At 44.9% G+C, this 27,716-nt stretch overlaps 1 protein-coding gene across 2 annotated transcripts in view; it reads left to right on the forward strand.

The window, feature by feature from the left end:
• NPHP1 (nephrocystin 1) overlaps positions 1–27,716 on the forward strand; it is a 61,956-nt gene that overhangs the window by 24,374 nt on the left and 9,866 nt on the right. Inside the window, exons 9-16 of one of the 2 annotated variants that reach the window (XM_062209856.1) lie at positions 622–709; positions 2,387–2,481; positions 4,045–4,173; positions 14,374–14,448; positions 16,758–16,868; positions 19,477–19,559; positions 21,520–21,596; positions 23,157–23,256. In XM_062209856.1, coding sequence (XP_062065840.1) covers positions 622–709; positions 2,387–2,481; positions 4,045–4,173; positions 14,374–14,448; positions 16,758–16,868; positions 19,477–19,559; positions 21,520–21,596; positions 23,157–23,256 — 758 coding nt within the window. The remainder of the gene's footprint in view (positions 1–621; positions 710–2,386; positions 2,482–4,044; positions 4,174–14,373; positions 14,449–16,757; positions 16,869–19,476; positions 19,560–21,519; positions 21,597–23,156; positions 23,257–27,716) is intronic. The other variant, XM_062209857.1, reaches the window with a different exon arrangement.

A 27,716-nucleotide genomic window follows, 5' to 3' on the forward strand; every position in this document is an offset into this window, starting at 1 on the left:
ACTATGTAAATTTAGTTATTATTTGAAAAATTCTGAAAAACTCAGACAAGTAAGAAATTATCTATAATGCTTTAATTTAAAAAAAGTCCCACAGCAAATGAAAGTCCTCCCCCACACTCATAAGTAATCACCATTAACAGTTTAATATCCTTCATGACATTTTATTCTACTTAATACTTAGAAGGATATGCTTCTGTGTGTGTCTATGTGTGTGTGTGTGTGCCCATATGCACACGTGTTCAGACAGCATGTGTTAAACAAAAAATCCATTCATTCCCTAGTGCATACCAGTTGCTGATCTTAGCTCATTGGTCCAATGACAGTGCAGGACGGAGCAGGACATGAGGAGGTGCACTTGGGTAAAGGATGTCCTTGAGACAGCTGGTCTGCACCTCGCAGCTCTGCACGTGGGGCACTGCTTAGGCTGAGGTCCTTGAGAAAGGCCAGGACTCAGCGGCATCCTCTCAGGAAGTTTGGGGTTAAATTGCAGTATTCTTCCACTGATGTTTGTAATTTGTGTTTTCCATTGTTGGTTGTAGTTGCTGTCCTGTTAAAGACAGAATACAGAGTGAGGAAGTCGGAATGAAAGCAAGCAAATCGATTTTGTTTTTACTCTCTCAGCAGATCAACACTGTCGATGTGTTGACCACAATGGGTGCTATCCCATCCGGATTCAGGCCTTCCACACTCTCCCAGCTTCTGGAGGAAGGTAACGCGTGTCTGTCCGCACTGGTTCATGTCCAGTGTCTCTGTCACAGCCCAACCAGGCTGGAGGTGTGACTCCCACACCTGCTCCGTGCTCCTCTTCTCCCCATGCTTCCCCAGGCCTCCCTGGGCCAGTCTGTGGACGGGCTCTCTGGATTCCAGCCCCTTCCTGTATCTTTCACAGGCCCCCACCTGCTTCTCCCTTACGGGTTCATTGCTCAATCCCTTAACGTGAAATCTCAAATGCTCCCAAACTGCAAACTTTTTGATGTTGACAAGATACTTAAAAAGTTTCAGAGTTTGGATCATCTTAGATTTCATACTTTCAGAATAGGGATGCTCTACTGGTAAAGTCTATGAAAATATTCCGAACTCTGAAAAAAATCCCAAATCTGAACCATTTCTGGCCCCAAGCATTTTGGATAAAGGGACATTCAATCTGTATCTTCCACCTGCGTGAATCCCCCCCAACAATGCTGTCCCGTGCTAGTCCAAAGCTTCTCTCTCCTCTTCATCATTTCTGATTCTTTATCATGCTCAGAGTTGTCATCCTTAGAAAGGCTGCCTTGGGGCTGCCTCTGCTGGGAAGTTCTTCCCAGTTCTCCCCTAAAGTGCCCAGGTCCTTCTCAGCCTTTTTGTCTCAGGGTAAATTTCGCCTTCCTTGAGTAATGAAAGTTACCCTGCTCCCATCCCCTTGAGCACCTTTAGTAGCTCTAAGTCAGCTTATAATTGTTTTATGTGTAATTATGATCTCTAAGTTTTGAAAACCTGTTTCCCTGCTGTGAGCTAACGAGGACATATCTCACTGACTCATTGTTGTATCTCTGGCTCCTGCCATAGTACCTGGCACAACCAGGGACTTAAAAATTATTTCTTGAACGAATAAATGATTTTGTAATAAGTATCCATCATGACTATTATGGAATAAGAGTATAAACATTATTTTTGGGGCCAACATTGTAGCATAGTGGGTTAAGCCAGTGCCTGCAGCGCCAGCATCCCATATGGGCCCCAGTTTGAGTCCCGGCTGCTCCACTTCCAATCAAGCTCCCTGCTAATGGGACTGGGAAGGTAACAGAGGATGACCTAAGTGCTTGGGCTCCTGTACCCACCTGGGAGACCTGGGATAAGTTCCTGGCTCCTTGCTTCTATCTGGCCCAGCCCTAGCTGTTGTGGCCATTTGGGGAGTGAACCAGTGGATGGAAGATCTCCCTCTCTCTCTCTCTCTCTGTTTGTCTCTCCTTCTCTCTAACTCTGCCTTTCATATAAATAAAATAAATCTTTTTATTTTATATTTATATTTATAAATGCTTTGTGTTCAGAACTGAAACCAATGATTATGTGTTTTTTCCTAAAATCTCCCAAAAATGCTTATAAATTTCTACATTTTACAAGAATATTTGGGTGAAGTATTGCCATCATGGGGCATAACACTGGCCTAAAAGTCTTTAAGATCTTTCTTAAAGCTACTTTAAGATGACCTTTTATATGTTTACAGCTTTAAGTTTTGTATTGTTTTATGTAGAGATATAGACTAATACATCTGTCTTGGAGAGTAAGTTTATAGTGAACAGCATGACATTTTGGAAATACCTGTTTCCTAAGTTGATAGTGTAACATTATGGATTTGGGGGTTTGAATTTCTTTCCTTTTTTTAAAAGAGAAAAATTGTTTTTTGCAGGGAATCAATTTCGAGCAAGTTACTTCCTACAGCCAGAGCTCACACCATCACAGCTGGCCTTCAAAGATCTAATGTGGGATGCTAAAGCAGGCACAGTAAGTGCAGTTTCAATCCGTGGAGTTCTAACTGTCCCAGATTTTATCTTGTTTGCACACGTGCAAGTAACATGTCCATTGATTAATGCAACATGAAAAACAAAACAAAAAACTTTCTGTGTTGTAATTTTCAAACAGTGATATTTTCGTAGCCCAGACAAAAGCTGGACTTATTTCCTTGACTTTATCTTGTTAGTCTTCTCCTTTGCTTTCCTCTCCCATTGCTACAAAGGATATAATATGATATTTCTATTCTAATGATTCTTTCCCTCAGCCTCTTCATGTGTGCAAAAGAAATAATGATAATGCTTCCTGCAAAGTTGTGAGAATTCCCTCATTTGTGTGTATGAACAGCTTAGAACAGTGCCTAGGATGTGATAAGAACTCGGAAAATGTTAACCAGGCTCATCATTAATAGTAGCGGTAGTGTGATTGTTTTACTTATGTGTGAATGAGGGTGTTGGCAGGACTTCACCAGTACACACTTTGGGTGTGCTAAGGGTACAGGGTCCCTGGGACCCATATCTGCAGTAGAAGATGCTCTTTCGCCTCCTTCTTAGCGGATGTCCACTTCATTGGAGCACACCACTCCCTTTCCTATCTGCCTTCTCCGTCTGCCTCTCTTCCCACAGCCTCCAGGGAAGAGCCAGGGGACGGTGTGCTCAGGTTTGGTGGGGGAGGCTGGTGTAGAAGCCTGGTGCCCTTGGCCCTTTCAACTTGAGCAGTGCCTGAAATCCTCTCCGTATTAACCACACAGTCAACAGACATGCTGTATTTATCTGTTTAGTGTATGGTACTTGAAGAAATGGCATTTGATTTTACAGATCTGTGCCCAGAGGACTAAATATTTGGTTCTAATTCTTAAATTAAAAACGTCACAGACCATTAGATGTTATTTTATGTTTTACAACAATGTAGTTATTTGAATGAAAAGCCTCCTGACAATAAAGCAGAATGCAAAGTTAAATTAACTGTAAGTATTCTGGAAAAAAAAAAAAAAAAACCAGACTATTGGCACCCATTTCTTCATAGACTGAATGAACCTGTGAAGTAGATCTGAATAATCACATCAGACGGTTCTTTTTTTCTATCAAAAATCTATGTAAGGATGTGAGGACCAATACAGATAACTGCTTGGATCCAGAGGAAGGAGCTAGGCAGATACTTTTAATGCCAGGCGTCGTCAGTTGTGAGGCTGTGACAGCCTTCGACACTGAGCATTCTGCAGGAGTGAGCTGGAGCCTGGAACACAGGGATGCTGTGCTCAGTCCACACGTGTTGCTGATCCTGCTGACTGCCCTTTTCATCACAGTTTTAAGAAAAACATAAGGAAAAATACAAATATTTCGAATACAACTTTGCAAAAAATTTGCCTCCAACGACTAGCTTTGATTTTAAGTAGTCTGGAAATTTTCTCCAGTGCCTGTTTGTATAAAATGTTTCCTTTTTCTCCTTGTGTGCTCAGCATACATTTTCTGAAGCTGTATTTACAAAAGATACTTTAGAAAATGGATTTGTGTTGTGAGCCACGAAGATAAACTGTGTACAACTGTCTTCTTTTAGATCAAATCAATGCCAAGTCGCGTTTCATTGATCCTGACGCTGTGGAGCTGCAAAATGATTCCTCTTCCAGGGACGAGCATCCAGGTTCTCAGCAGACACGTCCGCCTCTGTCTCTTTGACGGCAGTAAGGTGAGCCTACGGAGGAGTTAGCTCCACTGACGCCGTGAAGATGGAAACGTCTTGTTAATGCCACTTGTTAAGTGTGCACTGCACGAGCCATGCACTGTCTGCCCCGTTCTCTCTCTCCGTCTCTTTCCGCATATACATCTGTGTACCGGGTGGTACAGCTCACCCTGGTCCTGATGGTACAGCTTTAATCCCTGGTTCTTTCTGTTGCAAAGCTTGTGACGTTCATACATCACAGTTAACTCTGAGCCTTCGACTTGTTTTCACCTCTAAGAAATGAATGGTGTTTGTCTTCTAGCTTTGTACGCAGTTTGGGTCTTAAGTACAGAGTATTGCATTTTTTTTTTTTTTACTTTTTTTTTTTTTTTTTTTTGACAGGCAGAGTTAGACAGTGAAAGAGAGACAGAAAGGTCTTCCTTCCATTGGGTCACCCCCCAAATGGCCACTACGGCTGATGCTGCGCCAATCCGAAGCCAGGAGCCAGGTGCTTCCTCCTGGTCTCCCATGTGGGTGCAGGGCCCAGGCATCTGGGCCATCCTCCACTGCCTGCCCGGGCCACAGCAGAGAGCTAGACTGGAAGAAGAGCAACCGGGACGGAATCTGGCGCCCCAACCAGGACTAGAACCTGGAGTACCAGTGCCGCAGGGGGAGGATTAGCCTAGTGAGCCTCGGCGCTGGCCAGAGTATTGCATTTTTGACAAATGCATGTCAATGTAATCAATACCCCAACCAAGATACAGAGTACTGCCATCATGTTATAAAGTTTCCATGTATCCTTTTCCATTCAGCTCTTTCCTGATTCCTAAGAGAATTACTATTTTTTAAAGATTATTTATTTATCTGAAAGGCAGAGTTACAGAGACAGACGCAGAGAGAAAGAGAGAGAGAGAGAGGTCTTTCATCTGCTGGTTCACTCCCCAGATGACCACACTGGCTGGGGCTGTAGCGATCTGAAGCCAGGAGCCAGGAGTTTCTTCCAGGTCTCCCACACAAGTGCAGGGGCCCAAGGACTTGGGCCATCTTCCACTGCTTTCCCAGGCCATAGCAGAGAGCTGGACTGGAAGTGGAGCAGCTGGGACTTGAACCGGTGCCCATATGGGATGCTGGCACTACAGGCAGAGGCTTTACCCACTATGCCACAACACCAGCTCTGAGAATTATTTTTTAAAGACTTACTTACTTTTATTTATTTGAGAGACAGAATGATAGAAAGAGAGAGATGAAGAGAGACACAGAGACACACAAGGAGATCTTCCATCTACTGGTTCACTTCCCAAATGCCCAGAACAGCAGGCTGAAACCAGAAACTAGGAACTCCATTCAGGTCTCCCACATAGGTGGGACCTGGAACCATCATCTGCTGCCTCCCAGGGTGCACAGCAGCAGGAAGCTGGTTTGGAAGTGGAGTCAGGACTCAATCCCAGACACTCCAATACAGATGTAGGTATCCCAAGTGGTGGTTTAGCCCGCTGGATGGACCACAACACCCACTCAGTCCCCTAAAGAGAATATTTTTATCTAGTATAAAACAAAAGTCTGAGATACAGCTTAAATAGTGCTTACCTGAAAAAGTATAGTTTAATTGCATATATTAGAAAGGAAGAAAAACTAAAAAACTAAAAGTGTTCTCAGCTACCAACTCAAAGGGTTAGAAAAAGAATGGTGAGATGAACCTGAAGTAGAAACGAGGGAAAAATAAAGATAACGGTAGAAGTTAATGAGATAGAAAATAATTAATATAAGAAGAAGTAAAATAAGTTGATTCTTTGAGGATAATAAAGAATTTTTAAAATACCTAGTAAGACTTATCAAGAAATTTCTTTAAAAATAGAGAGAAGGAGGGGCTGGTGTTGTGGCATAGCTGATAAAGCAGCTGTCTGCGACGCTGGCATCCGTATGGGCACTGGTTCGTGTCCCAGTTGCCCCTCTTCCAATCCAGCTCCCTGATAACGGCCTGGGAAAGCAGTGGTACATGGCCCAAGTGCTTGGGCCACTGCCTCCCACCTGGGAGACCTGGAAGAAGCTCCTGGCTCCTACCTTCAGCCTGGCCCTGCCCTGGATACTGCAGCTATCTGGGGAATGATAGATCTGTGTGTGTGTGTGTGTAACTCTGACTTTCAAATAAACAAATCTTTACAGAAAAGAGAGAGAAGGAAAGCAAATGGTCAATATATGACATGGAGACAGAGGCATTACCACAAATCCTTTAAGAGGACAATAGGGGGAATCATAATTGGTTTCCTGCCAGTAAATTTCACAACCTTGATGAAATACATAAATTTCTGGAAAATCATAATTTACTAAAACTGAAACAAAAAGAGCTTGAAAATTTGAATAACTCTGTCCAAGAAATTAAAACTGTAATAAAAAACAAAACCTTTCCATAAAGAAAACTCCACACCCAGATGGCCTCCCTGGCTAATTCCTCCAAACACTCAAGAAAGAAGTCGTGCCAATCATACACAATTCCAAGAACAGATAAAGAGGAAGTCCTTTCTAACTCATTTCCTAGGGTATTGGAAAACCTGGTACCAAAATATGACATTACAAGAAAGAATAATTATAGTATCTGTATCCTTGATGAGTATAGAAACTAAAGTCCTGAGGAAAATATTATCACATTGAATCTAACAGTATATAAAAAGGACAATATTTTATGGCCAACTGGAGTTTATTCCAGGAATTCAAATGTATACACCTGTGTAATCAACATTTATGATTTTAAAATCAATCATAATTTTTCATATTAATGGGAAAAATAAAAAATCATTTCATTATATTTAAAAATTATTGACAAATTTTAACACTGATTCATGATTTTTAAAAAATTCTCTATAAAGTAAGTTCAAAATAAAATCCTTCAAATTGGTAAAGGACAGCAAGAAAAAAATTTAAATTAGCATCATCATACTTACCACTGAAATACTGAATACTGTTTCCTCAAGATCAGAAAGAAATAAAAATGGTAGCTAATGTTTTAAACGAGCAAAAGACTTCAAAAAGTGCTTCGTAAGAGAAAATATGCATTAAAAAAACTCCAGTGGTCAAAATATTCTTAAATTGCAGTAAGTCATCAGGAAAATACAAATTAAAATTACAGTCAGAGAGACCCAACTATATGCAATGTACAAGAAACCACCTTAAATGTAATAAGTAGGTTGAAAGTGGAAGGATGGGAGAGATGCCACTCAAAAGGGATTCATATCAAAAAAAGTAGACTTCAGATTTTACATAAAGATAAAAGGGACAGTTCATCAAGAAGATGTAAGAATACTAAATGTATACATACCTAACTTTAGAGCTCCAAATTACATGAACTAAAAATTGATAGAACTGAAGAGAAATGGACAGAGCCACAATTATAGCAGGAGATTTTTTTTTTTTTTGACAGAGTGGATAGTGAGAGAGAGACAGAGAGAAAGGTCTTCCTTTTTGCCGTTGGTTCACCCTCCAATGGCCGCTGCGGTCAGCGCTTCGTGCCGATCCAAAGCCAGGAGCCAAGTGCTTCTCCTGGTCTCCCATGCGGGTGCAGGGCCCAAGGACTTGGGCCATCCTCCACTGCCTTCCCGGGCCATAGCAGAGAGCTGGCCTGGAAGAGGGGCAAGCTGGATAGAATCCGGTGCCCCAACCAGGACTAGAACCCGGTGTGCCGGCGCCACAAAGCGGAGGATTAGCCTGTTAAGCCACGGCGCCGGCCTATAGCAGGAGATTTTAACACTTTTCTCTCAGTAACATAGAACAGATAGAAAATTAGTGATAACATCAATTAACTAGATAGATGAGACTGACATGTGTATGCCACTTCACCTCAATAGTAAAGTGCATGTGGTATATTCACCAAGATACATGGACCTGGGTCATAAAACAAACCTAAGCAAATTTAGAATTGAAATTCATACAATGTATGGTCTTTAATTGTTACAGAAACCTGGGGTGGGGAAACTCCCTCTGTTCAAATAGGCACCAGGGACAGTGGAGGATCCAAGCAGTTTATTAACACCAGGCGGGTTCAGCTGGCATTGTTTCCTGAGAGCCGAACAACAATCCCAAATTTCTTTCAATGCTGATAGGTTCACCAGCATCGCACCTTAGCTGTCACAGCATTGGTGGTTTAAATCGCAGCCTGCGTGACTTAGGACCACACTTCCAATGGTCCGTGGGCCCCGGATGTTTGTAAAAGAGATACCAGGGGCAGATTTATTAGGACATGTGAATGCCTGGAGTTCACAGAGCAGAACTTAGGACATCTTCCCTCCTAGACAAGATCACAGTGGGCAGCTGTTTCACTGGTTAACTACGAGCAGCCACTTGTCAGGGTTTGTGTTGGGGCAGGGGTGTCCACTTTTCTTTCTTTGTCTCTGGTTGCGGCCATATTTCCTGTACATAATCACATGGAATTAACTAAAAAAATCAGTAACAGAAAGATACATGGAACTGTCCTTAAATAACATTATAATAACATTATAAATATAAGTTTATAAATAATGGGTCAAAAGCAAACTTCAAGAAAAATTAGAAAACAGTTTGTGCAGAACAAGAAATGAATATGGATCATCTAATTTATGTGATGTCAGCTGAAGCATTGCTTAGAGTAACATTGATAACACCAGGTGCTCAGCGTTAGAAAAGAATTCTCAAATCAAGAGGAGGCAGTACTTAAACTGAGATCTGACAAGGAAGAGGGAGGTGTGTAGCTGGCTGAAGGCGCAGCACAAGCACAGGTTCTGAGGGAGCCACGGTGGCAGGAAGGTATACAGAACGAGAAGACATGGAGATGGTGTAAGACGCTGTGAGCCATGTTCATAGGGGTTTTGTCTGCATCCTAAAAAAACAGAGTCACTGCAGGATGTGATATTAGATTTTTGGTTTGGGGCGATCCCTGGCTCCTGTCGGAAGAATGGATTAGAGAGGGCGGAAGGAGTACGAGCTGACCACTGGGGGACAGCACAGCACAGCAGTCAAAGCACAGCCAGATGTCTTTGTCATCAGAACAAAATCTGGAGACAGCTCACTCGAGATCAACCCTGGCTCCACCACTGGCTGGGTGTGGGACCGTGACCGTATTAGTTGACCCTGTTCTCTCTCACTTCCCTCGTCTGTTAACACACCTCCTAGGGTTGATGTGAAGATTTAATACATTATTATAGGTAAAGCACTTAGAACAATACATGGGTGTCAGCAGTGTGACTGGATTCTCTAATGGTGATGATAGGTTGGAGAAGGAGAAATGAGATGAGGTGCTGGTGGACAGATTGAGGAGGTAAGAATGACCTTTGGATGTGATTGGAGAGTGGAGGGAGAGTGTCGAGTGTGACGCTGGGGCTCTGACGTCCCCATTTGGATGATAGTGTGGCATCATGCTGGGAGAGAAGCAGGTGTGGAGGAGTCGAGGTAGATTTAGTTTAGCTCAGGTCGAGTTCTAACTCCCAGCATGATGAAAAGCCTGCCTCCCTCCCTTCCTTCCTGAACTAGACAAAATTAACTTGGTGCTACTGTGATGCTCATTTCTGCCCTCTGTCTGCACAAAACCACTGCCATAAACGAGCCAGAAGGTGGCAGCAGTGGCCAAGGAGAGAGGGATTGCTTCCTTTCTCGTAGGTCTGATAGTCTTCTACCTCTCCCTGTTCTTCCTGTGAGAACATCAGACTGGAATGTTATTTTGAATAATATATGAAAATAACAACTTATTTTATATCCAAATAGTAACAGTTAATTTATGAAGCTAATTTATTACCTTTCCAAACTGAGAAATTATAGAACTCCTCTAATAGTTATACAAATAGTCATGGCAGGGGCCAGCACTGTGGCATATCAGGTAAAGCCACTGCTGCCTGTGCTGGCATCCCCTATGGGCACCGGTTCAAGTCTCAGCTGCTCCACTTTTGATCTGGTTCTCTGCTATGGCCCGAGAAAGCAGTAGAAGATGGCCCAAGTCCTTGGGCCCCTGCATCCACCTGGGAGACCCAGAAGAAGCTCCTGGCTCCTGGCTTTGGATCAGCCCACCTCTGACCGTTGTAGCCATTTGGGGAGTGAACCAGCAGATGGAAGACCTCTCTCTCTCTTTCTCTCTGCTTCTGCCTTTCTCTAACTGTGCTTGTAAAATAAATAAATAGATGTTTAAAAAAAAAAAAACAGTCATGGTTTTTACTTGTTGGATAGGATTTCCTTTTTTTTTAATTTAATTTTTTAAAGATTTTTAAATTTATTTATTTGACAGGTAGAGTTACAGACAGTGTGAGAGAGAGGGAGATAGAAAGGTCTTCCTTCCGTTGATTCACTCCCTAAGTGGCCACAACGGATGGAACTGTGCCAATCTGAAGCCAGGAGCCAGCAGCTTCCTTCTGGTCTCCCACGCTGGTGCAGGGGCCCAAGCACTTGGGCCATTCTCTACTGCTTTCCCAGGCCACAGCAGACAGCTGGACTGAAAGAGGAGCAGCCAGGACTAGAACTTGTGCCCATATGGGATGCTGGCGCCGCAGGTGGAGGATTAACCTAGTGCGCCACGGCGCCAGCCCCTAATAGGACTTCCTTAATAAATCTAAGCCCAGTTACAAATAAAAAGGATTGTTATTAGGATTAACAAGCCACCCCTTCTAAGATTGGCTTGAACAAGCTTCTCTTGGGCCACCTCACCCAGAGGTAGCTCCTGTGAACTCTGGACGGTACGCCTGAGAGCGTCCAGGGCAGGCAGGCCCTGGAGAGGAGCCTCAGGCCTGCTGTATTTGTTGTTTTCCTTCGTTCCCTCTCTTTTTCGTTCCTCTGTTTTCTTTTTCCTGCCACTCTGTGCGTTATTTGAGCATTTTTTAGAACTCTATTTTGCATTATCTGTAGTGTCCGTGAGTGGATCTCTTTGGATGGCTTTCTCTTGGTGGCTATAGGTGTTATTTTATACATACATCATTTGCCAGTCTAGAAATGTCAGCCTCCTAGTGGGAGCGACATGTGGAATCTTATCTCCCTTTAACTCTCTTTACTCTCCCTCATTATACTTTGATTGTCTTAAATATTTCCTCTCACCCCTTGAAAACGATATCATTCAGTAATAATTTTTTAACAGTCAAGCGTAAATTTGAAAATTCAAAGGAAATTCAAAGATCTTGGCCCGCGTTGTTACTGTTTCTGTGGTTCCTTCTTCCCTCTGATATTTTAGGTTGTTTCACCATGTCCTTTCTGTTAAGACAATTTCCTTATTCTTTCCCTAATTGTTTTGGGATGAATCTGCTAGTGACAAATTCTGTTAGACTTTTTCTATCTGAGAATGCCGGTTTCCCCTGTGTTCTTGAAGGATATTCTCACTAGATACGGAATTCTGGGCTCACAGTTTTTTTCTTTCAGCACTTGAAAAACATAGCGCCGCTTCCTTCTGCGCTCGGTGGCTCCTGAAGGGAACCTGTCATTCAAACTGTTTCCCCCCTCAGTTAACCAGGTGTTTTTCCTCCCTCACTGCTTTCAGGATCTTTTCTTTGTGTTCATTTTTCAGAAGTGTATGGTGCTTCTTGTGTACTTTCTTGGGTTTACTCTGTTTGGAATTTGCTCAGCTTCTTAAATCTATGCATGTATGTCTTGCTGGATTTGGGGAATTTTCACCCATTATTTACTTGAATTCCTTTCAGCTCCAAATCTTCTCTAGAACTGTGTTGACATACACGTTAGATCTTTTGTTAAAAACCCTATCGTTTCCCGAGTTTCTATTCACCTTACCATCTAATTGATCTCACTTGTTCAGATTGTCTAATTTCTATTTTCCCATCCCTAAGTTTGCTCATTATTTCCTCCTTGTTTCTGTCTGATTTTGAGTCTATCCAGTGAATTGTTGGGTTTGGGGGTTTTGTTTATTTTATCTTGGTCGTGCGATTCAGTTTCAAAATTTCCATCTGATTCTTCTGTATGCTTTCCATTCCTTCCTTCCTTCCTTCCTTCCTTCCTTCCTTCCTTCCTTCCTTCCTTCCTTCCTTTCTTCTCTTTCTTTCATAAGACTTTATATCAAGCATGTCCATAGTTACTTATTGAAGCATGTTTGTTAGTTTCTTTCAAATCTTTTTTTAGAGTGTTTATTATAATGTTTATTTTTATTTATTTGAAAGAGTTACAGAGAGAGGTAGAGACAGAGAGAGGGGTCGTCCATCCACTGGTTCACTCACCAAATGGCCACAACGGCCAGAGCTGGGCCAATCCAAAGTCAGGAGCCAGGAATTTCTTCTGGGTATCCCACATGGGTGCAGGGGCCCAAGAACTTGACCTGTCTTCCCCTGCTTTCCCAGGCCACAGTAGAGAGCTGGATTGGAAGAGGAGCAGCCAGGACTCAAACTGGTGTCTATAATGGATGCTGGCACTTCAGGCCAGAGCTTGAACCCACTGCACCACAGCGCCAGCCCCACCAAATCTTTTTCAGATAATTCCAACATCTATGTTGTCTCAGTGTTGGTATTTGTTGAATATCTTCTCTTACCCACGTTGATATTTTCCTGGTTCTTGATATGATAAGGGATTTTTTAAAAACTGAACCCTGGGCATTTCAGGTGTGACATTTTGAGTCCGAGTCTCACAATATACTCATGTTTCAGCACGCCTCTGCTGCCACACGGGCAGGGGAAGGGGACTGCCACTTCCCTACTGCTAGGTCAGAGTGGTAGTGCAGTTTCCCCTGCTGGCCTCATGTATGCCCTGGGGGACCGGTGTGCCTCCTTCCTTTTAGACCCTGATGGAAGTGGATTCCCTCCCACCCTCCAACCCCTGTGCCCACCAGGCCATTCCTCAGGCGCTGTGGTTCCTAGACAGCATGCCTCCCACCCGAACATTACATATCAAATAAACATAAGGCTGGTGCATTTCGTTAGGTTAAATTTGACATAAAAAAAATGAATCTGAACAAGACTGAAGCTTTTGCTAATAATGGGCATGTGATGTATTTAAGGAGAGATTTCCCAGTGTCTGCAGGTTTGCAGTGCATCAAAATAAAAGGTGAACTGATGGCTGGGTGGAGGGGAGACAGGTGACTTTTATGATAAAACAAGCGTAGTAAAATGTTAATGGTGGAAGCAGGATGAGGAGCATGTTTGGGTGTTCCTTGAGGCTTTTTAATTTGTCTGGTATGTTTGCCATGTTTCAAAATTAACCACCGTCTTATTTTTTTTACCCTTTTAAAAATTAATTGAAACCATTAAGTACTCATTAAGAAATAATATATCAACCAGTTATCAATCTGTTTTGCCCATAATAACAGAAATGGAAAACAGACCTAGAAATCTTTCTTTTTCCAATCTGTCCCTTTATTTTATAGCTACCTCATATCCAAATCTGATTTTTATTGGAGTTATCAATATTACTTAAATTATGATGCACAGAAATATGCAGAGAGTAACATAACAGATAGCCATGCCTCTGTACAAGTACACTCTGAGACAGCGTGCAGTCTACTTGGACATACATACAGATGACATTTCTTTTTTTTTTTTTTTTTTTTGGCAGGCAGAGTGGACAGAGAGAGGGAGAGAGACAGAGAGAAAGGTCTTCCTTTTGCCGTTGGTTCACCCTCCAATGGCCGCCGCGGCCGGCGCGCTGCGCTGATCCGAAGCCAGGAGCCAGGTGCTTCTCCTGGTCTCCCATGCGGGTGCAGGGCCCAAGCACTTGGGCCATCCTCCACTGCACTCCCGGGCCACAGCGGAGAGCTGGCCGGTACAGAATCTGGCGCCCTGACCAGGACTAGAACCCGGTGTGCCGGCGCCGCAGGTGGAGGATTAGCCTAGTGAGCTGCGGGCCGGCCCAGATGACATTTCCAGGGCAGTATACTGTTGGTTTTAATAGATGTTCATATAAATGTGTGAGAGATGAGTGGTAGAGCCAACCCTTATCTGTAAAGTGTGAATTTATATCATTTCATCCCATGTACCAAACTGCTCTTTTCCCCTACAAACAGTTATTTTGTGTTAGGACTTATAAAGGAAAATAATGTTTTATTATGATTTTTTGCTTCAGTGACTTTGGGACCAAGTCCTAAACTCTGAAGAAAAAAAAAAAAAGTTATAGGCCTACTTAATGTAAAAAAAAAAACACTACAGAGTTGCACGCAGTGAGAAGTGCAAGCTCTCCCATCCCACCCACTCCATCCAGGTCAGCTGCTGTTAGCTGCAGGGGACATGGGAAGTGGTGAGGTTGCGAGGCGATTTCTATAGCTTGACCTCCAATGGTAAAATCTCGTTCCAGGTTCTGAGCAACATTCATACAGTTAGGGCCACATGGCAACCTAAGAAGCCCAAAACGTGGACATTTTCTCCCCAGGTAAGCAATCTGTGAACAGAATGGAAAGAAAATGAGTCACTGTTACCTATTAAGTGTTAAGTAATTAATTTTCTAAGATGAGGCTGTCAAAGTGTAACATATTTTTATTTAGCACAGGATATGTGGAACCAGACATAAATTTTTAGATTCTTTCGTTTTCTTTGATGACAGACAAAAATCGCTCATGTTTCTGACTCACCAAATTAACAATTCTTATGAATCATCTCATTCAGTGGAATTCAGGGTTCAATTTTAGAAAATGCCCTTTTAGTGAAAACAAAAACATGAGATTTAGGAAATGATGTTTTTAGGAATGAAATCTCCAACTGTGCCTTATTCAGATAAAATCAAGGGTTACACCTAGGAAACTGATACATGACATCCGGGCACTGTCCAGAATGGAACAACGTTAAGTGGTTTCAAACCACTGAATCAAAGTTGTCCTCGTGCTCTTTTATAATATCAGTTGCCTATGGTTAATTTTTTCTTTTCTTTTTTTTTTTTAAAGATTTTATTTATTTTATTTGAGAAGTAGAGTTACAGACAGTGAGAGGGAGAGACGGAGAGAAAGGTCTTCCTTCCGTTGGTTCATTCTCCAAATGGCCGCAATGGCCGTAGCTGTGCCGATCCGAAGCCAGGAGCTTCTTCTGGGTCTCCCACATGGGTGCAGAGGCTCAAGGACTTGGGCCATCTTCTACTGCTTTCCCAGGCCATAGCAGAGAGCTGGACTGGAAGTGGAGCAGCTGGGACTAGAACTGGCACCCAGATGGGATTCTGGCACCGCAGGCAGAGAGAGATGCTGCGCCACAGAGCCAGCCCCCCCCCTTTTTTAAAAAAAAGATTTATTTATTTAAAATTTAGAGTTACAGGGAGAAAGAGGGAGAGACAAAGAGAGAGTGATCTTTGATCCACTGGTTCACTCCTCAGATGGCCACAATATCAGAATCCAGGAGCTTCTTCCCAGTCTCTCATGTGGGTGCAGGGGTCCAAGCACTTGGGCCATCTTCCACTGCTCTTCCCAGGCCGTTAGCAGAGAAGTGAAGCTGCAAAGACTTGAACCAGCATCCGTATGGGATGCCAGAGCAGGTGGCTCTACCTGCTATGCCCTCCAGGCCCTATGGTTAAGTTTTTCTACCTCCATGGTTTTATTACATTTGTGTTTACTTCCCTCCCACAACTAACTCCTTTGTGTGTTACTGTATCCTAAAACCCCTCATTACCTTCCTGTTATTGCATCCAAAGATCTAAGGGAGATTGGAGGGTCAGTGAGAGGGCACGGGCTGTGGTGAGGCTCAGCACCGGGGCAGTGTGCTGCAGGCGCACCTGAGTCTGGAGCAGAACTCGGAGCCTCCTGTGCTCTTCTGGGTCTCCTGCCCCCAGGGAGAACACGCTAGTCCTTTGGCACAACAGTCACACTGTTAATGTTGCATCTCTGTGAGGGGAAGTGTTCAGGGTAGAATTTTCTAATGAGTTCCTGGGACATAAAAATGAACTGTAGGAGGGAGAAGTAGTAAGTATGTGCTACTTTGTTAAATGAGATTAAGTGCAAGGCATCCTTCCTAGATTTGTGAGAACTCATTTATATTAGTCAGGAAGAAACCATACATGAATAATCACATTGTCCCCGTCTCTGGAGCTCCAAATGTTGTTCAGCCCTGTTCTGGGCCCCCATGTGCCTTATCTCGGGTAAGCCTTGAGAGAGTCCTGTGGCGTGGGTACTGTTGGTGACTGTCACTCAGGCAGGTCGTCGTGGTCGTGGGGCTCCAGGTGCTTGGAAGCACAGGGGAGGGTGATGTTAATTCTGGTCCTCAAGCTCAGGGAAGCTTTGGTAGAAGAGAAACTAGATCTAGAAGGATTGCTGGGATTTTACAAGCAAAAAAGGTGGTAGGATTTTCTAGGGAGAAGGAATGGGGTAGGCAGGAGGGAAGGGAAAGGAACGTTTTACAAGGCAGGCATAGGGAAAGTTGAGCAAACAAATTCAGTCTTTAATTTGAGTTCTGTTTACAAAGTACGGTGGTCAATGTAAGTATAATTATGCAAGCTATCTTTGTAAGGACTCTAGGGACCTGGGTGAACTGCTTGTTTCCCACTTGCTCTAAGTAAAGAGAGAAGAGAAAGGGTTCCCTTTAACAGAGACATGAAGTTTACTCCAAATCCTTGATGGAATCCGTGCACCTGCTTTCTGTTTTCCATGTAAGACCTCTGTTGTCATGGAAGAGCAGACACTGCTTACGGCTGCACCAGGACTGAAACCCCCCTCCCCTTCCCGCTGGCATCCTTGTCGTTAACCTGCGTGTCTTGTCTTCCAGGTGACTGGCATCCTGCCCTGCTTGCTTGACGGTGATTGCTTCATCAGGTCCAATGCGCCGTCTCCAGACATTGGAATCCTGTTTGAACTCGGAATTTCCTATATTCGCAACGTATGTTAGTTGAAACAGAAAGCTTGCTAGGGTATCAGTTAAAGGAGGACTTTGTAAAATGTAGTCACAAGGAAAATAACTGGAGTTTTCATGTGTAATAGAAGTTTAATCCCCTGAGGAACAGAATTCTAATCTTACATGTAGTGCTGCTCTGCCAGCAGCGTTTAGAACAAAAGGGTGTCTGTTTATATTGATAGCGTGAGTGAAGTCCAGTGCTTTTAAAGAATGAGCGTTGGAAAAGGATGGGACTCAGCAGGAAGTGATCAAAGGAGCTTGGTGGCTTCCCAGCACAGCAGCCACCTCTGTGCTGGAGGGGCAGAGTACACTTCACTTTGTCACTGAGGGACTTGGAAGAGGGGACACCAGAAACGGGTCAGCTTATGTCGCGTGAACTATTGAACAGTGGGCGGGGCCTGTGCTAGTAATACATGTTCTAGTAACAGCTTGAGAGTTGTAGTAGGTATCTTTGGCCTTGTGATAACCTGGAGAGCCATTGCACAGAGGTGATGGTGGTACACCATCTCTTCATTTCTTTAAGGAAGATTCATCCATATGAGGATATTTCAAAAAGTGTATGGTAAATGGAACTTAAAAATTTAGTTTATTTTGGTGCAAGAAATTTTGAAATCCATGCATAGCTCTTTTTTAGATTTTATTTATTTTTACTTGAAAGTCAGAGTTACACAGAGAGAGGACAGGTAGAGAAAGAGAGAGGTAGATGTCTTCCATCCACTGGTTCACTCCCCAATTGGCTACAATGTTGGAGCTGTGCCGATCCAAAGCTAAGTGCCAGGAGCTTCCTCCTGGTCTCCCACTTGGGTGTAGGGGCCCAAGGACTTGGACTATCCTCTACCGCTTTCCCAGGCCACAGCAGAGAGCTAGATCGGAAGTGGAGCAGCTAGGACTCAAACCAGCACCCGTATGGGATGCTGGCACTACAGGCGGCGGCTTTACTGCTACACCACAGCGCTGGCCCAAGCTCTTTATTTTATTTATTTATTTATTTATTTATTTATTTATTTTACAGGCAGAGTGGACAGTGAGAGAGAGAGACAGAGAGAAAGGTCTTCCTTTTGCTGTTGGTTCACCCTCCAATGGCCGCTGCGGCCGGTGCATCGTTCTGATCCAAAGCCAGGAGCCAGGTGCTTCTCCTGGTCTCCCATGGGGTGCAGGGCCCAAGGACTTGGGCCATCCTCCACTGCCTTCCTGGGCCACAGCAGAGAGCTGGCCTGGAAGAGGAGCAACCGGGACAGAATCCGGTGCCCCAACCGGGACTAGGACCTGGGGTGCCGGCGCCGCAGGCAGAGGATTAGCCTATTGAGCCGTGGCGCCAACCAAGCTCTTTATTTTTTAAGATTGATTTATGGAAGACAGAGTTACAGAGAGAGAAAAGGAGAGACAGAATCTTCCATCCACTGGTTCACTCTCCAGATGGCTGCACACAGGACTGAGCCAAGCCGAAGGCAGGAGCCAGGAGCTTTATGTAGGGCTCCCACATGGGTGGCAAGGACCCAAGTATATGAGCCATTTCCTCTGCTCTCCCAGATGCATTAGCACGGAGCTGGATCTGAAGCGGAGCAGCCAGGGCTCGAACTACAACTCATGTGGTTGCTAGCATTGCAGGCGGCAGCTGAACCCACTGCACCACAGTGCTAGGGGAACTCCCATGCATAGATTTTTCTAGTGCATATTTTTGTGAACATTTTGAATACCATTCATATGCACAGATTTTTAAAAAATTTTTTGTTTAAATAGATTTGTCTTTTCATTCCATTTGCTTCAAACTTTTTTTTTTTAATTTTTTTTTTTGTTTTTTATTTGAAAGAGTTACACAGAGAGGAGAGGCAGAGAGAGATGTCTTCCATCTGATGGTTCACTCCCCAATTGGCTGCAATGGCCAGAGCTGTGCCGATCTGAAGCCAGGTGCCAGGAGTTTCTTCCAGGTCTACCACGCGGGTTCAGGGACCCAGGCACTTGGGCCATCTTCTACTGCTTTCCCAGGCCATTAGCAGAGAGCTGGATTGGAAGTGGAGCAGCCGGGTCTTGAACCAGCGCCCATATGGGATGCTGGCACTTCAGGCCAGGGCTTTAACCTGCTGCGCCACAGCACCGGCCCCTTCAAACTTTCTGAAATGCCCTCATGTGTATTGTGGGTACTTTGGACAGGGAAGAGGATGGGGTACTCCTTGTGTGCCCTGTTGATCTCTGGTGGTTGGCAATGGTAATAAAAGTCCAAGCACAAAGGTCCTTGAGTGTTGAATTCCTACGTCTATCTCTTAGTGAAGCGAAGCTTCGTAATGCAGTATCAGTATGACTTCAGAACATTCCACAAAATGTTTATACCACTTAACAGTCACAGCAGTGGCCCACGTCCTCAGGTTTAAGGAATTGTTAAGAGCAGTTCTGACAATGTATAGTTTTACTAGACGAGTCCCTTTAACATCCGACCTTCAAGTACAATGTGACTTAGTGTGACTGATCTTGTTTTCTTCTGAAGAACTTTTGAGTTCTAAAGGCGAATACCAGCTTGGACTTTTAGGAGACTGGTACGTGCTTATCAATGTGCCTGGTTGTGACACTAAGTTTCATATACTGTTTTATTTCCTAGTCAACTGGTGAAAGAGGAGAATTGAGTTGTGGCTGGGTGTTTCTTAAACTTTTTGATGCCAATGGAGTTCCTATTCCAGCAAAGTGAGTCCGCTGTGAATTCCTTACAAGTGGGTAATTTGATAGCATTTCATTTTGTAGAACCTAGGTAACTCGGGCTTGTTCTCTTAGCATTTTAATAACTTTGGGGAAGTGGGCTTTTAATGTGGGTCTTGGTGTTATTTAAGGTAATATACGAAAACAGCATCCCAGTGTCTTCTCAGGGAAAATGACACATACAGAAGGTATTTTCAAAGATATTTGCACTGGCCGGCAGCTGAGAATACTCCTCTCAATATTTCCTGTGGTACTAGCACATGTTGCCAGGCTGGAAGCAGCCTAATTCTCTTCAAAGAGTAGGAAGGCTAAGTCCAGGGCCCAGGTCCTCTGCAGCTTTCTGCCTTCCTTCTGTAGGCCGGACATTGAAATCAGAGTGGCAGCCGCTGTAAACAGACTCAAGTTTTAAGACCAAAAGGCAGATTGGAAGCAAATATTTGAAATATATACAAAACAGCCAGAAGATTATTATCCCTAATATTAAAAGAGCTCTCAAATTAGTAAGGAAAATATAGTCCATATTTTTTAATGGGCAGAAAGCTCTAAGTCTGGGATATAAACAAGACATTCACAGGAGGGCTAGAAGGGGCAGCAGGTGGGATGGTGATCTCAAGTTTGGAATTACAGAATTCAGGGCTCTGATCCCAGCTCTGCCCGGGGAACTGTAGGCAGGTTACAGAAATTCCCCACCTATAACCTACGGATTCTAACAGTTCCTAAAGTCTCATTGTGAGGATTAATCTAGATAAGGCATTCAGATAACGCTGCCCAGCTGGCCTCCTCAGCACTGGGCAGAGGTGAAAGTCCTGACAACACCAGCCCTCTGGCCTCACCACAGCTGCGAGAGGGGAGAGGCACCCAGCGGGGAGGGGAGAGGCACCCAGCGGGGAGGGGAGAGGCATCCAGCGGGGAGGGGAGAGGCACCCAGCGGGGAGGGGAGAGGTACCCAGCGGGGAGGGGAGAGGCACCCAGCGGGGAGGGGAGAGGCACCCAGCGGGGAGGGGAGAGGGGAGAGGCACCCAGCGGGGTGTGGTGAGAGGGGAGAGGCACCCAGCGGGGAGGGGAGAGGAGAGAGGCACCCAGCGGGGAGGGGAGAGGCACCCAGCGGGTTGTGGAAATCGGGATTGTGTCTGTTTTTGGCTTTTGTGCTTAATGGAAGAAATAGAGAAAAGTGCGTCTACTCCATCTTTCCAAAAGTGAAGTGGCAGCTATTTTTTAAAATGTGGTGGAGCTCTGTGGTTTAATACAGAAACATTTCCGGTGTTATATTATATTAAAAAGGGAGTTGCAGAATATCAGGAATGCTGTGACTCCACTTGTGGTCACTGAAAGCTGTTCGGGAGCTCCTGTGGGAGGCTCCAGGTAGACTGTTCCCAAGGGTTCCCACTGCGGAGCAGAACCGGGCAGGGCAGTAGGCTTTTCTGCTGCTTTCTGCACTTGGGTAGAATTTCACTGTTTATGTATTCGTTTGTATGTGCGTAGGAAAGGGCAGGAGGTTTGCCAAACTAGTGGGGAAGGGGTGGAGAGGGACTTTTCCTTGTCATTTCAATGCTGTTCAAACTTTTTACAATAATCTACATGTTATTTTATATTTTAAAAATAATATGAACTCATAAGGGCATCATTTCAAATGGTGAATCAGCACATTTGAAAAATATGTTAAAAGCAGTCATTTAACATGAGCCACGAAAGCCCAAGCGCTGTCGTGACGTGGGTCAGTCCCCTTTCACGTGGGAAGGTGTGTTGTCTGCAGCTCACAGGGAAGAAACTGTTCAGATGGTGCCTCACAGCAAGATCAGCAACAGTGATTCTGTTTTACCAGTGAGAAATCAATAAAATGCCTGTCAATATGTTTGTGCTAAAAAATAGCTCACCACTAACTCCCGTGTCTAAGAGCCTCTGTCAGAGCATGTTATTTTATAGAATTATTTTATCTTCTATTTTGTAGAACTTACGAACTCTTCTTGAATGGTGGCACTCCGTATGAGAAAGGTGTGGAAGTGGACCCTTCAGTGTCCAGAAGAGGTACGGCCCTTGTGTGTAACCTTCCTTTCCTTAAAGATTGAACAGCAGGTGCATCAGGGAAGGTAGCTATATTCTGATAAGCATAACACTTTCCACCTGAATTCACATTGTCTTAAACATGCCATTTGATATGAAAATCTTAATCATTTTTATGGAAGGGCTTATTTTCTGGGTAGCACATGTGGGTCTGTAATGTAGGAAACCATGAAGAGTGAGGACCCTGCACTGGTTTTGTTCTGTTGAACACTGGGCTGATACCTGGGATGGCTATAGAACAGTGAGTAGAATAGGCTAATTCAGAGATTGCCTTTTGCCAGGTTGAAGGGTGTAGATTTCTGAATTCGTAATATATATGCCAGTTTGTCCTCCAAAAATATTAAGCATCTTTTAATATGTTCTTTGACCAGGTACTGTGCTAGCTAATGGGATAATACAAGGGTCTTCGGGAAGTTCATGGAAAGTGTTCATTGTAAGAAACTGTGTGGCTTTCAATTTTTTTGCACCAAAATATACTTTTATTACATTTTTCCGTAAAATTTTTAAAGTTTATTTATTTATTTATTTATTTGAGTTGAGTGGTGGGTACAGACAGACAGACCTCCCATCCCCTGATTCCCTCATCAAATACCTGCAACAGCCAAGGCTGGGCCAGACTAAAGCCCAGAGCCAGGACACAATCCAGGCCTCCCACACGGTTGGCAGGGAGCCAGGTGTTTGAGCAGTCGTCTGCTGCCTCCCAGGGTTTGCTTTGGCAGGAAGCTGGAATCTGGAGTGGAGCAGAATGCAAACTCAGACCCTCCAGTTATAGGATCTGAGTATCCCATGGGGCATCATAACCACCAGACCATAAACAAACCTTTTGAAGCGCCCTCAGAGCGAATCTGACAGACACAATCCTTGCCTCGTGGAGCTCTAAAGCCTCACAGATTTGGAACTCCCCTTGTGCTCCTCAGCCCGTCCTGTCCTTATTTGGTGATTCAGGACATATATCCACTGCTCTTCCCACAATTCCAGTTCCAACTTTTTTTTTTTTTTTAAGATTTATTTATTTGAAAGGTAGAGCTACAGAGAGGCAGAGGCAGAGAGAGCGAGGTCTTCCATCTGCTGGTTCATTCCCCTGATGGCCACAACAGCCGGAGCTGCGCCGATCCAAAGCCAGGAGCTAAGAGCCTCTTCCAGTTCTCCCACACGGGTGCAGGGGCCCAAGCACGTGGGCCATCTTCCACTGCTTTCCCAGGCCATCTCAGAGAGCTGTATACAGTTCCACCTTCTTGGAACAGGAAGGAACTTGGGGCCTGGCATGCCATTATTCTACCTGGAGCCAGACATGCTTTGTAACTCCGATAATAAATAATAATAATACCGTAAAGCATCTGAGACAGTGGCCATCAGGTACCCTTAGGGGAAGCCACAGACAGCAGCATCACACTTTGTCTCTATCAGCTCACTTAGGATGTGTGGGTGACTGGGCAGTTCAGCACTCTGGCTGATGTATTTTCATGAAATGTGTGCTTTAGTATCCTCGCTGTTCCCATCATTTAATTGTTCATTGTTTTTAAGCACATGGTGGTGTCTTCCATCAGATGATGATAATGAGAAGGCAGCCTCAGCTCCTGGTAAAACTGAGATCCTTGAACACAAGGTCGAGAAACATACTAAGGTAGGCACGTGCTCTCCCGGTCCGGTGGACTGGGACTCACTCAGCATTTGTAGACTCTCTGCTGTTGGCTCCTCCACCTGCTTGGTCATTGTTGTCCTCATTAATTCTTCTGCCAAAGATCATTAAGGAAATGGAACAGAAAGAAAACTCGTATCCACTTATTCTTTACCAGTTCGCCCAAATGATAGATTTGGTTGGAAATAATCTAGGCACTTTTGACGGGCTTACCAATACATGATGCTATGTCTCAGGGAACCTTTTCTCTAATGTCAAGGCTATTGAAATATAATTTGCATGTAATAAAATATATCCTTTTTAGTTATAGTCCTTTGAATTTTGACAAGTGTATACAATTGTGATAAATACCACCAAGATCAAGGTAGAGACTATTTCCCTTCACTATAAAGGTATCTCATGTCCCTTTAGAGCAACTCCCCTCCCCCAGCCTCAGGCAACCACTCATCTGTTGTATTCCCCAAAAGTTTTGGCTTTTCCAGTATATCCTAAGAATGAATCATACAGTGTATAGCCTTTTTTTTTTTTTCCTTTAGGTATTTATTTGAAAGGCAGAGTGACAGAGAGGAAAAGACAGAGGAGAGAGAGAAAGATTTCAATTGCTGCTTCACTGCCCAAATGCCCACAACAGGCAAGGCTAGGCCAGGCCAAAGCCAGAAGCCAGGAATAACATCCAAGTCCCCTATGTGGGTGATAGGGACCCAAGTACTTGAGCCATCACCAGCTGCCCTGCAGCACATTATCAGGAAGCTGGATCAGAGCAGGGTAGCCGGGACTCAGAGCAGGCACTTCGATACGGGGTGCAGGTGTTCCAGGCAGTGGCTTAACCCACTGCACCATGGTACCTGCCCCCTGTTCTAGCCATTCTTCTAAGTGAATAGTGAGTAGTGCTTTCTCATGTGATTTTGATTTGTATTTTCTTCAGAGAGCTTTTATACTTGTCCAATACCAGATCTACCAATATGTCATTCAGTTCCCTCTTAGACAATAGTTCAGTCATCTCTCAGGGTCGTGAGGTATACATCTTTAAAATGTGCATAATATCTGTCCCACAATGCTGTAATGAGGTATAAGAGAAAGAAAGCATAAAAAATAATTACATAGTATTTAAAGTGCATGACATGCAGTAAAATACAATAGTGTTAACTGTAATTATTTACTATATAATTATTTTATATATCTATAAATAGAATGCCAGGTAGATGGTATTATATTACAAAATCTGCTCCAGTGAAGATGTGCTGTGTAGCTGGTGAGATCAGGAGAGACTGAATATTGGCTTTGAAGGACTGGAGGAATGTGGCCTGCAGAAGGTGTGGAGGAAGGGAGCTCCCTCTCAGGGCACATGGGGGACAAGTTGGGGCAGGGAAAAGCACAGTGTGGGAGACTGAGACAGTACCACTGTCCCCCCAGGACACGGATTAGCAAGGAGGAAGGAAATAGAGGAAGACTTGCTCTTCCCTCTGCAGGGTGGCTTTGCTTACTGCAGATCATGATCCTAGCATAAATATTCCTTACTCCTATCTCCAGCATTGAAGTGCAGCTTTATAATTACAGCACTGGCCGGCACCACGGCTCAGTAGGCTAATCCTCCACCTGCGGCGCCGGCACACCGGGTTCTAGTCCTGGTCGGGGCGCCAGATTCTGTCCTGGTTGCCCCTCTTCCAGGCCAGCTCTCTGCTGTGGCCTGGGAGTGCAGTGGAGGATGGCCCAGGTCCTTGGGTCCTGTACCCGCGTGGGAGACCAGGAGAAGCACCTGGCTCCTGGCTTCGGATCAGTGCGGTGCGCCAGCCGCAGCGCACCGGCTGCGGTGGCCATTGGAGGGTGAACCAACAGCAAAAGGAAGACCTTTCTTTCTGTCTCTCTCTCACTGTCCACTCTGCCTGTCCAAAAAAAAAAAAATATATATATATATATATATATAAATAATTACAGCACCAACAGTTAAGTGTTTCAATAAGCATTAGTAATGGGTTCCTGGGTTTTACCCTCCTGGATTTTTTTCTCTCCTGGCTGTTCCCAGAGCCTGCACGTTCCCCGTTTGGCCAGCCTTGCCTTGGGAGTGTTCTTTTTTCAAGATTACACAAAGGAAGCACAGTAGGAGTCTTTGTAAAGGGAAAACCGAGTCCTGTTTGGCTTCATTTTTCCTCTTCTTCGCCCTGTCCTCATCCCTTTAGGCTCCAAGTTTGTCTTTCAAGCACAGCTCTCAGAAGCGTATCTTTGGCTCCAGATACCAGTTTGCAGATACATGTTGTCATCCAACATCACATGTGACCGTGGCACAGAGGGCAGGCCGGCAGGGAACGCGCCTCTGGACGCTAAGTTCTCACAGGGTTGGAGGCTCTGGCTCCAGGCTGCAGGAACTGCAGCAGTCACTGGATTACAGCGCCATCGGTGTTCAGAACCCTGTGTAAAATAACTGCAAAGCACAACTCCTCCTGGCAGTGTGAGAGTCTCACTTCCCAGGAGATGTTGCTCCGCCTCCTGCTGGTCCCGGCCTTAGGCTGCCTTGGGCCAGACACTTTCCTCTTCCTGGAGCTCACAGAGAGGCTTGAGTGCTGTCTTGACACTGCGTGGTCCTGAAATGTGCTCTCCTGGTAATGTCGGGTGCTGGTGAGACCCCAGACGCAGGCTGCCTTTCACAGCACTCAGGCTGCGGGCACAGTGCAGCTGGAGCGCGGAAGCTCACTGCACGCGCTGCAGGGCCATGGGGCTGACGTCAGAGGCTGGGCACCAGCGTGCAAGGTTTAGGACATCACCGCTCTGAGCCTGTGCGCCCTGGTGGTAGAAACTCCTTGCTTCTTTCCACCGCTCCCCCCCCCCCCCCAAACCTTGCCCATCTGCCACCTTTGTGGATGGGACAAAAGCAAATAATGACCCCAACAATCCTCCTCCCCTCCTTTAAAGGTGCACTGTGCCTCTAGTCCCTGCCCTCACCTTTGTTTCGCCCAACTTCTCTGCTCAGCGGTGAAAAGACAGGGCACCTTTCCGTTATGCCAAGGGGCACATGCCAATGGAGGCAGGGCCCAAAGCAAGAAGCCGGATTGGCGTCTGCACTCATGCCTGTTGCCAGCCAGTCCCCTGCTGGCTGGCTTCATACGTCTCTCTCACCCAGTGAACAGTCTTGCAGGTGCGTGTCCTTTGGGTGTTAGGAGACCTGGGCAAATGAGGACACAGTACAGACCCGTCTCTTCTACCAAAGGAACAGCACCAAAGGCCTGTCCCGGGGCTCAGAAGTCTTGGGTGCAGCTGTTGCTTATGATCGTGGCAACCCTGTGGGTGTGAGAAGAAAGAGGGAGCAGGTAGATGCTTCGGCTCTGCCAAGATGTGCCCTTCTCATTGTGGAGCTGGTCTCCAAAGGGTTTCACTTGCTACGATTTGCCCAATGGTCTCTTTACGCCCCTGGGGAGGGAGAGCCCTGCTGTGTACAGCCAAGGCCTCAGTGGGTAAACTGGCCTGTAGTAGACTGGAGGTACAGATCTGCTGTAAAAGGCTTTGCCTTTGCCTTTTGGCTGCAGTCCCCCTTTTCCCTCTTCTACTTCAGTTCCCTTGTTGCTGCAGATAAGGTAATACTGTGTCTGACCTGAGGCCGTTCACTTTGCACTGCTGGCCTGCATAGGAGGGCAGAACGAGGAGTGTTTCTACTTCTTGGCTCAGCCAGTCTTTGGTAGCCCAGAACTGTGGTTGTCTTGGGTTTGGGAACAGGAGAGGATTTCCCTAGAGAAAATCGAATAACATCGAGCTGTGTTGCCGCATGTTGTGGGGAGGTGCCGGGGGAAAGGAGTGCCCGCACCGTGGGAGGACCAGGGCCTGCCAGACACAGCAGACAGGTCTGTGAAGAGAGAAGGCTAAAGGGAAGGAAGGAAGGTTCCACCCCTTCCCCTGCAAAGTCTGGCAGCTCTTCAGCAGAGCCCTGAGCCCGGGCACGCAGCTGAAGCACTGCCCGTGCAGGCCACGGCCTGGAGAACAGGATGCAGAACACAGCCCTCGGCACAGCGCGGCACCCCTGGGGCAGCCAGTCTGAAGTCCCGGTCAGCTACATATCCAAGGTTACAATCTTAGCAGTGTTGGAAAAGGATAATTCCTGCCTGTGTACCAAATGCTGCATATGAGTATAAGAGTAGTGGGAGAACCTGTTTTGTGTTTTTTAATGTTTTTAGAAGTACAGAGATTAGGGAGTGGTTGATTTACCTAAATCCCATGAAACTAATTACTCATGTAATCCATTGTTCATGAATCATAAGAGGGGTCATGTTCATTCTGTTTTGAATGTTACGTCTGTTAGATTTCTTCCTCCTAAAATTCTTACACTGGAAATTAAGATAACAGATTAATTTATAAGAATTAAGGTCTTTTTTTTTATAACCTTTGAGGTATGTGTGTCCTGAGTTTAAAATAAGTCTCTTGTCAATAGCATAGAGTTAACCATTCTGCTAATTTGTATC

Source organism: Lepus europaeus, chromosome 13 (assembly GCF_033115175.1).
Source record: "Lepus europaeus isolate LE1 chromosome 13, mLepTim1.pri, whole genome shotgun sequence".
In the NCBI taxonomy this organism is placed as follows: domain Eukaryota; kingdom Metazoa; phylum Chordata; class Mammalia; order Lagomorpha; family Leporidae; genus Lepus; species Lepus europaeus.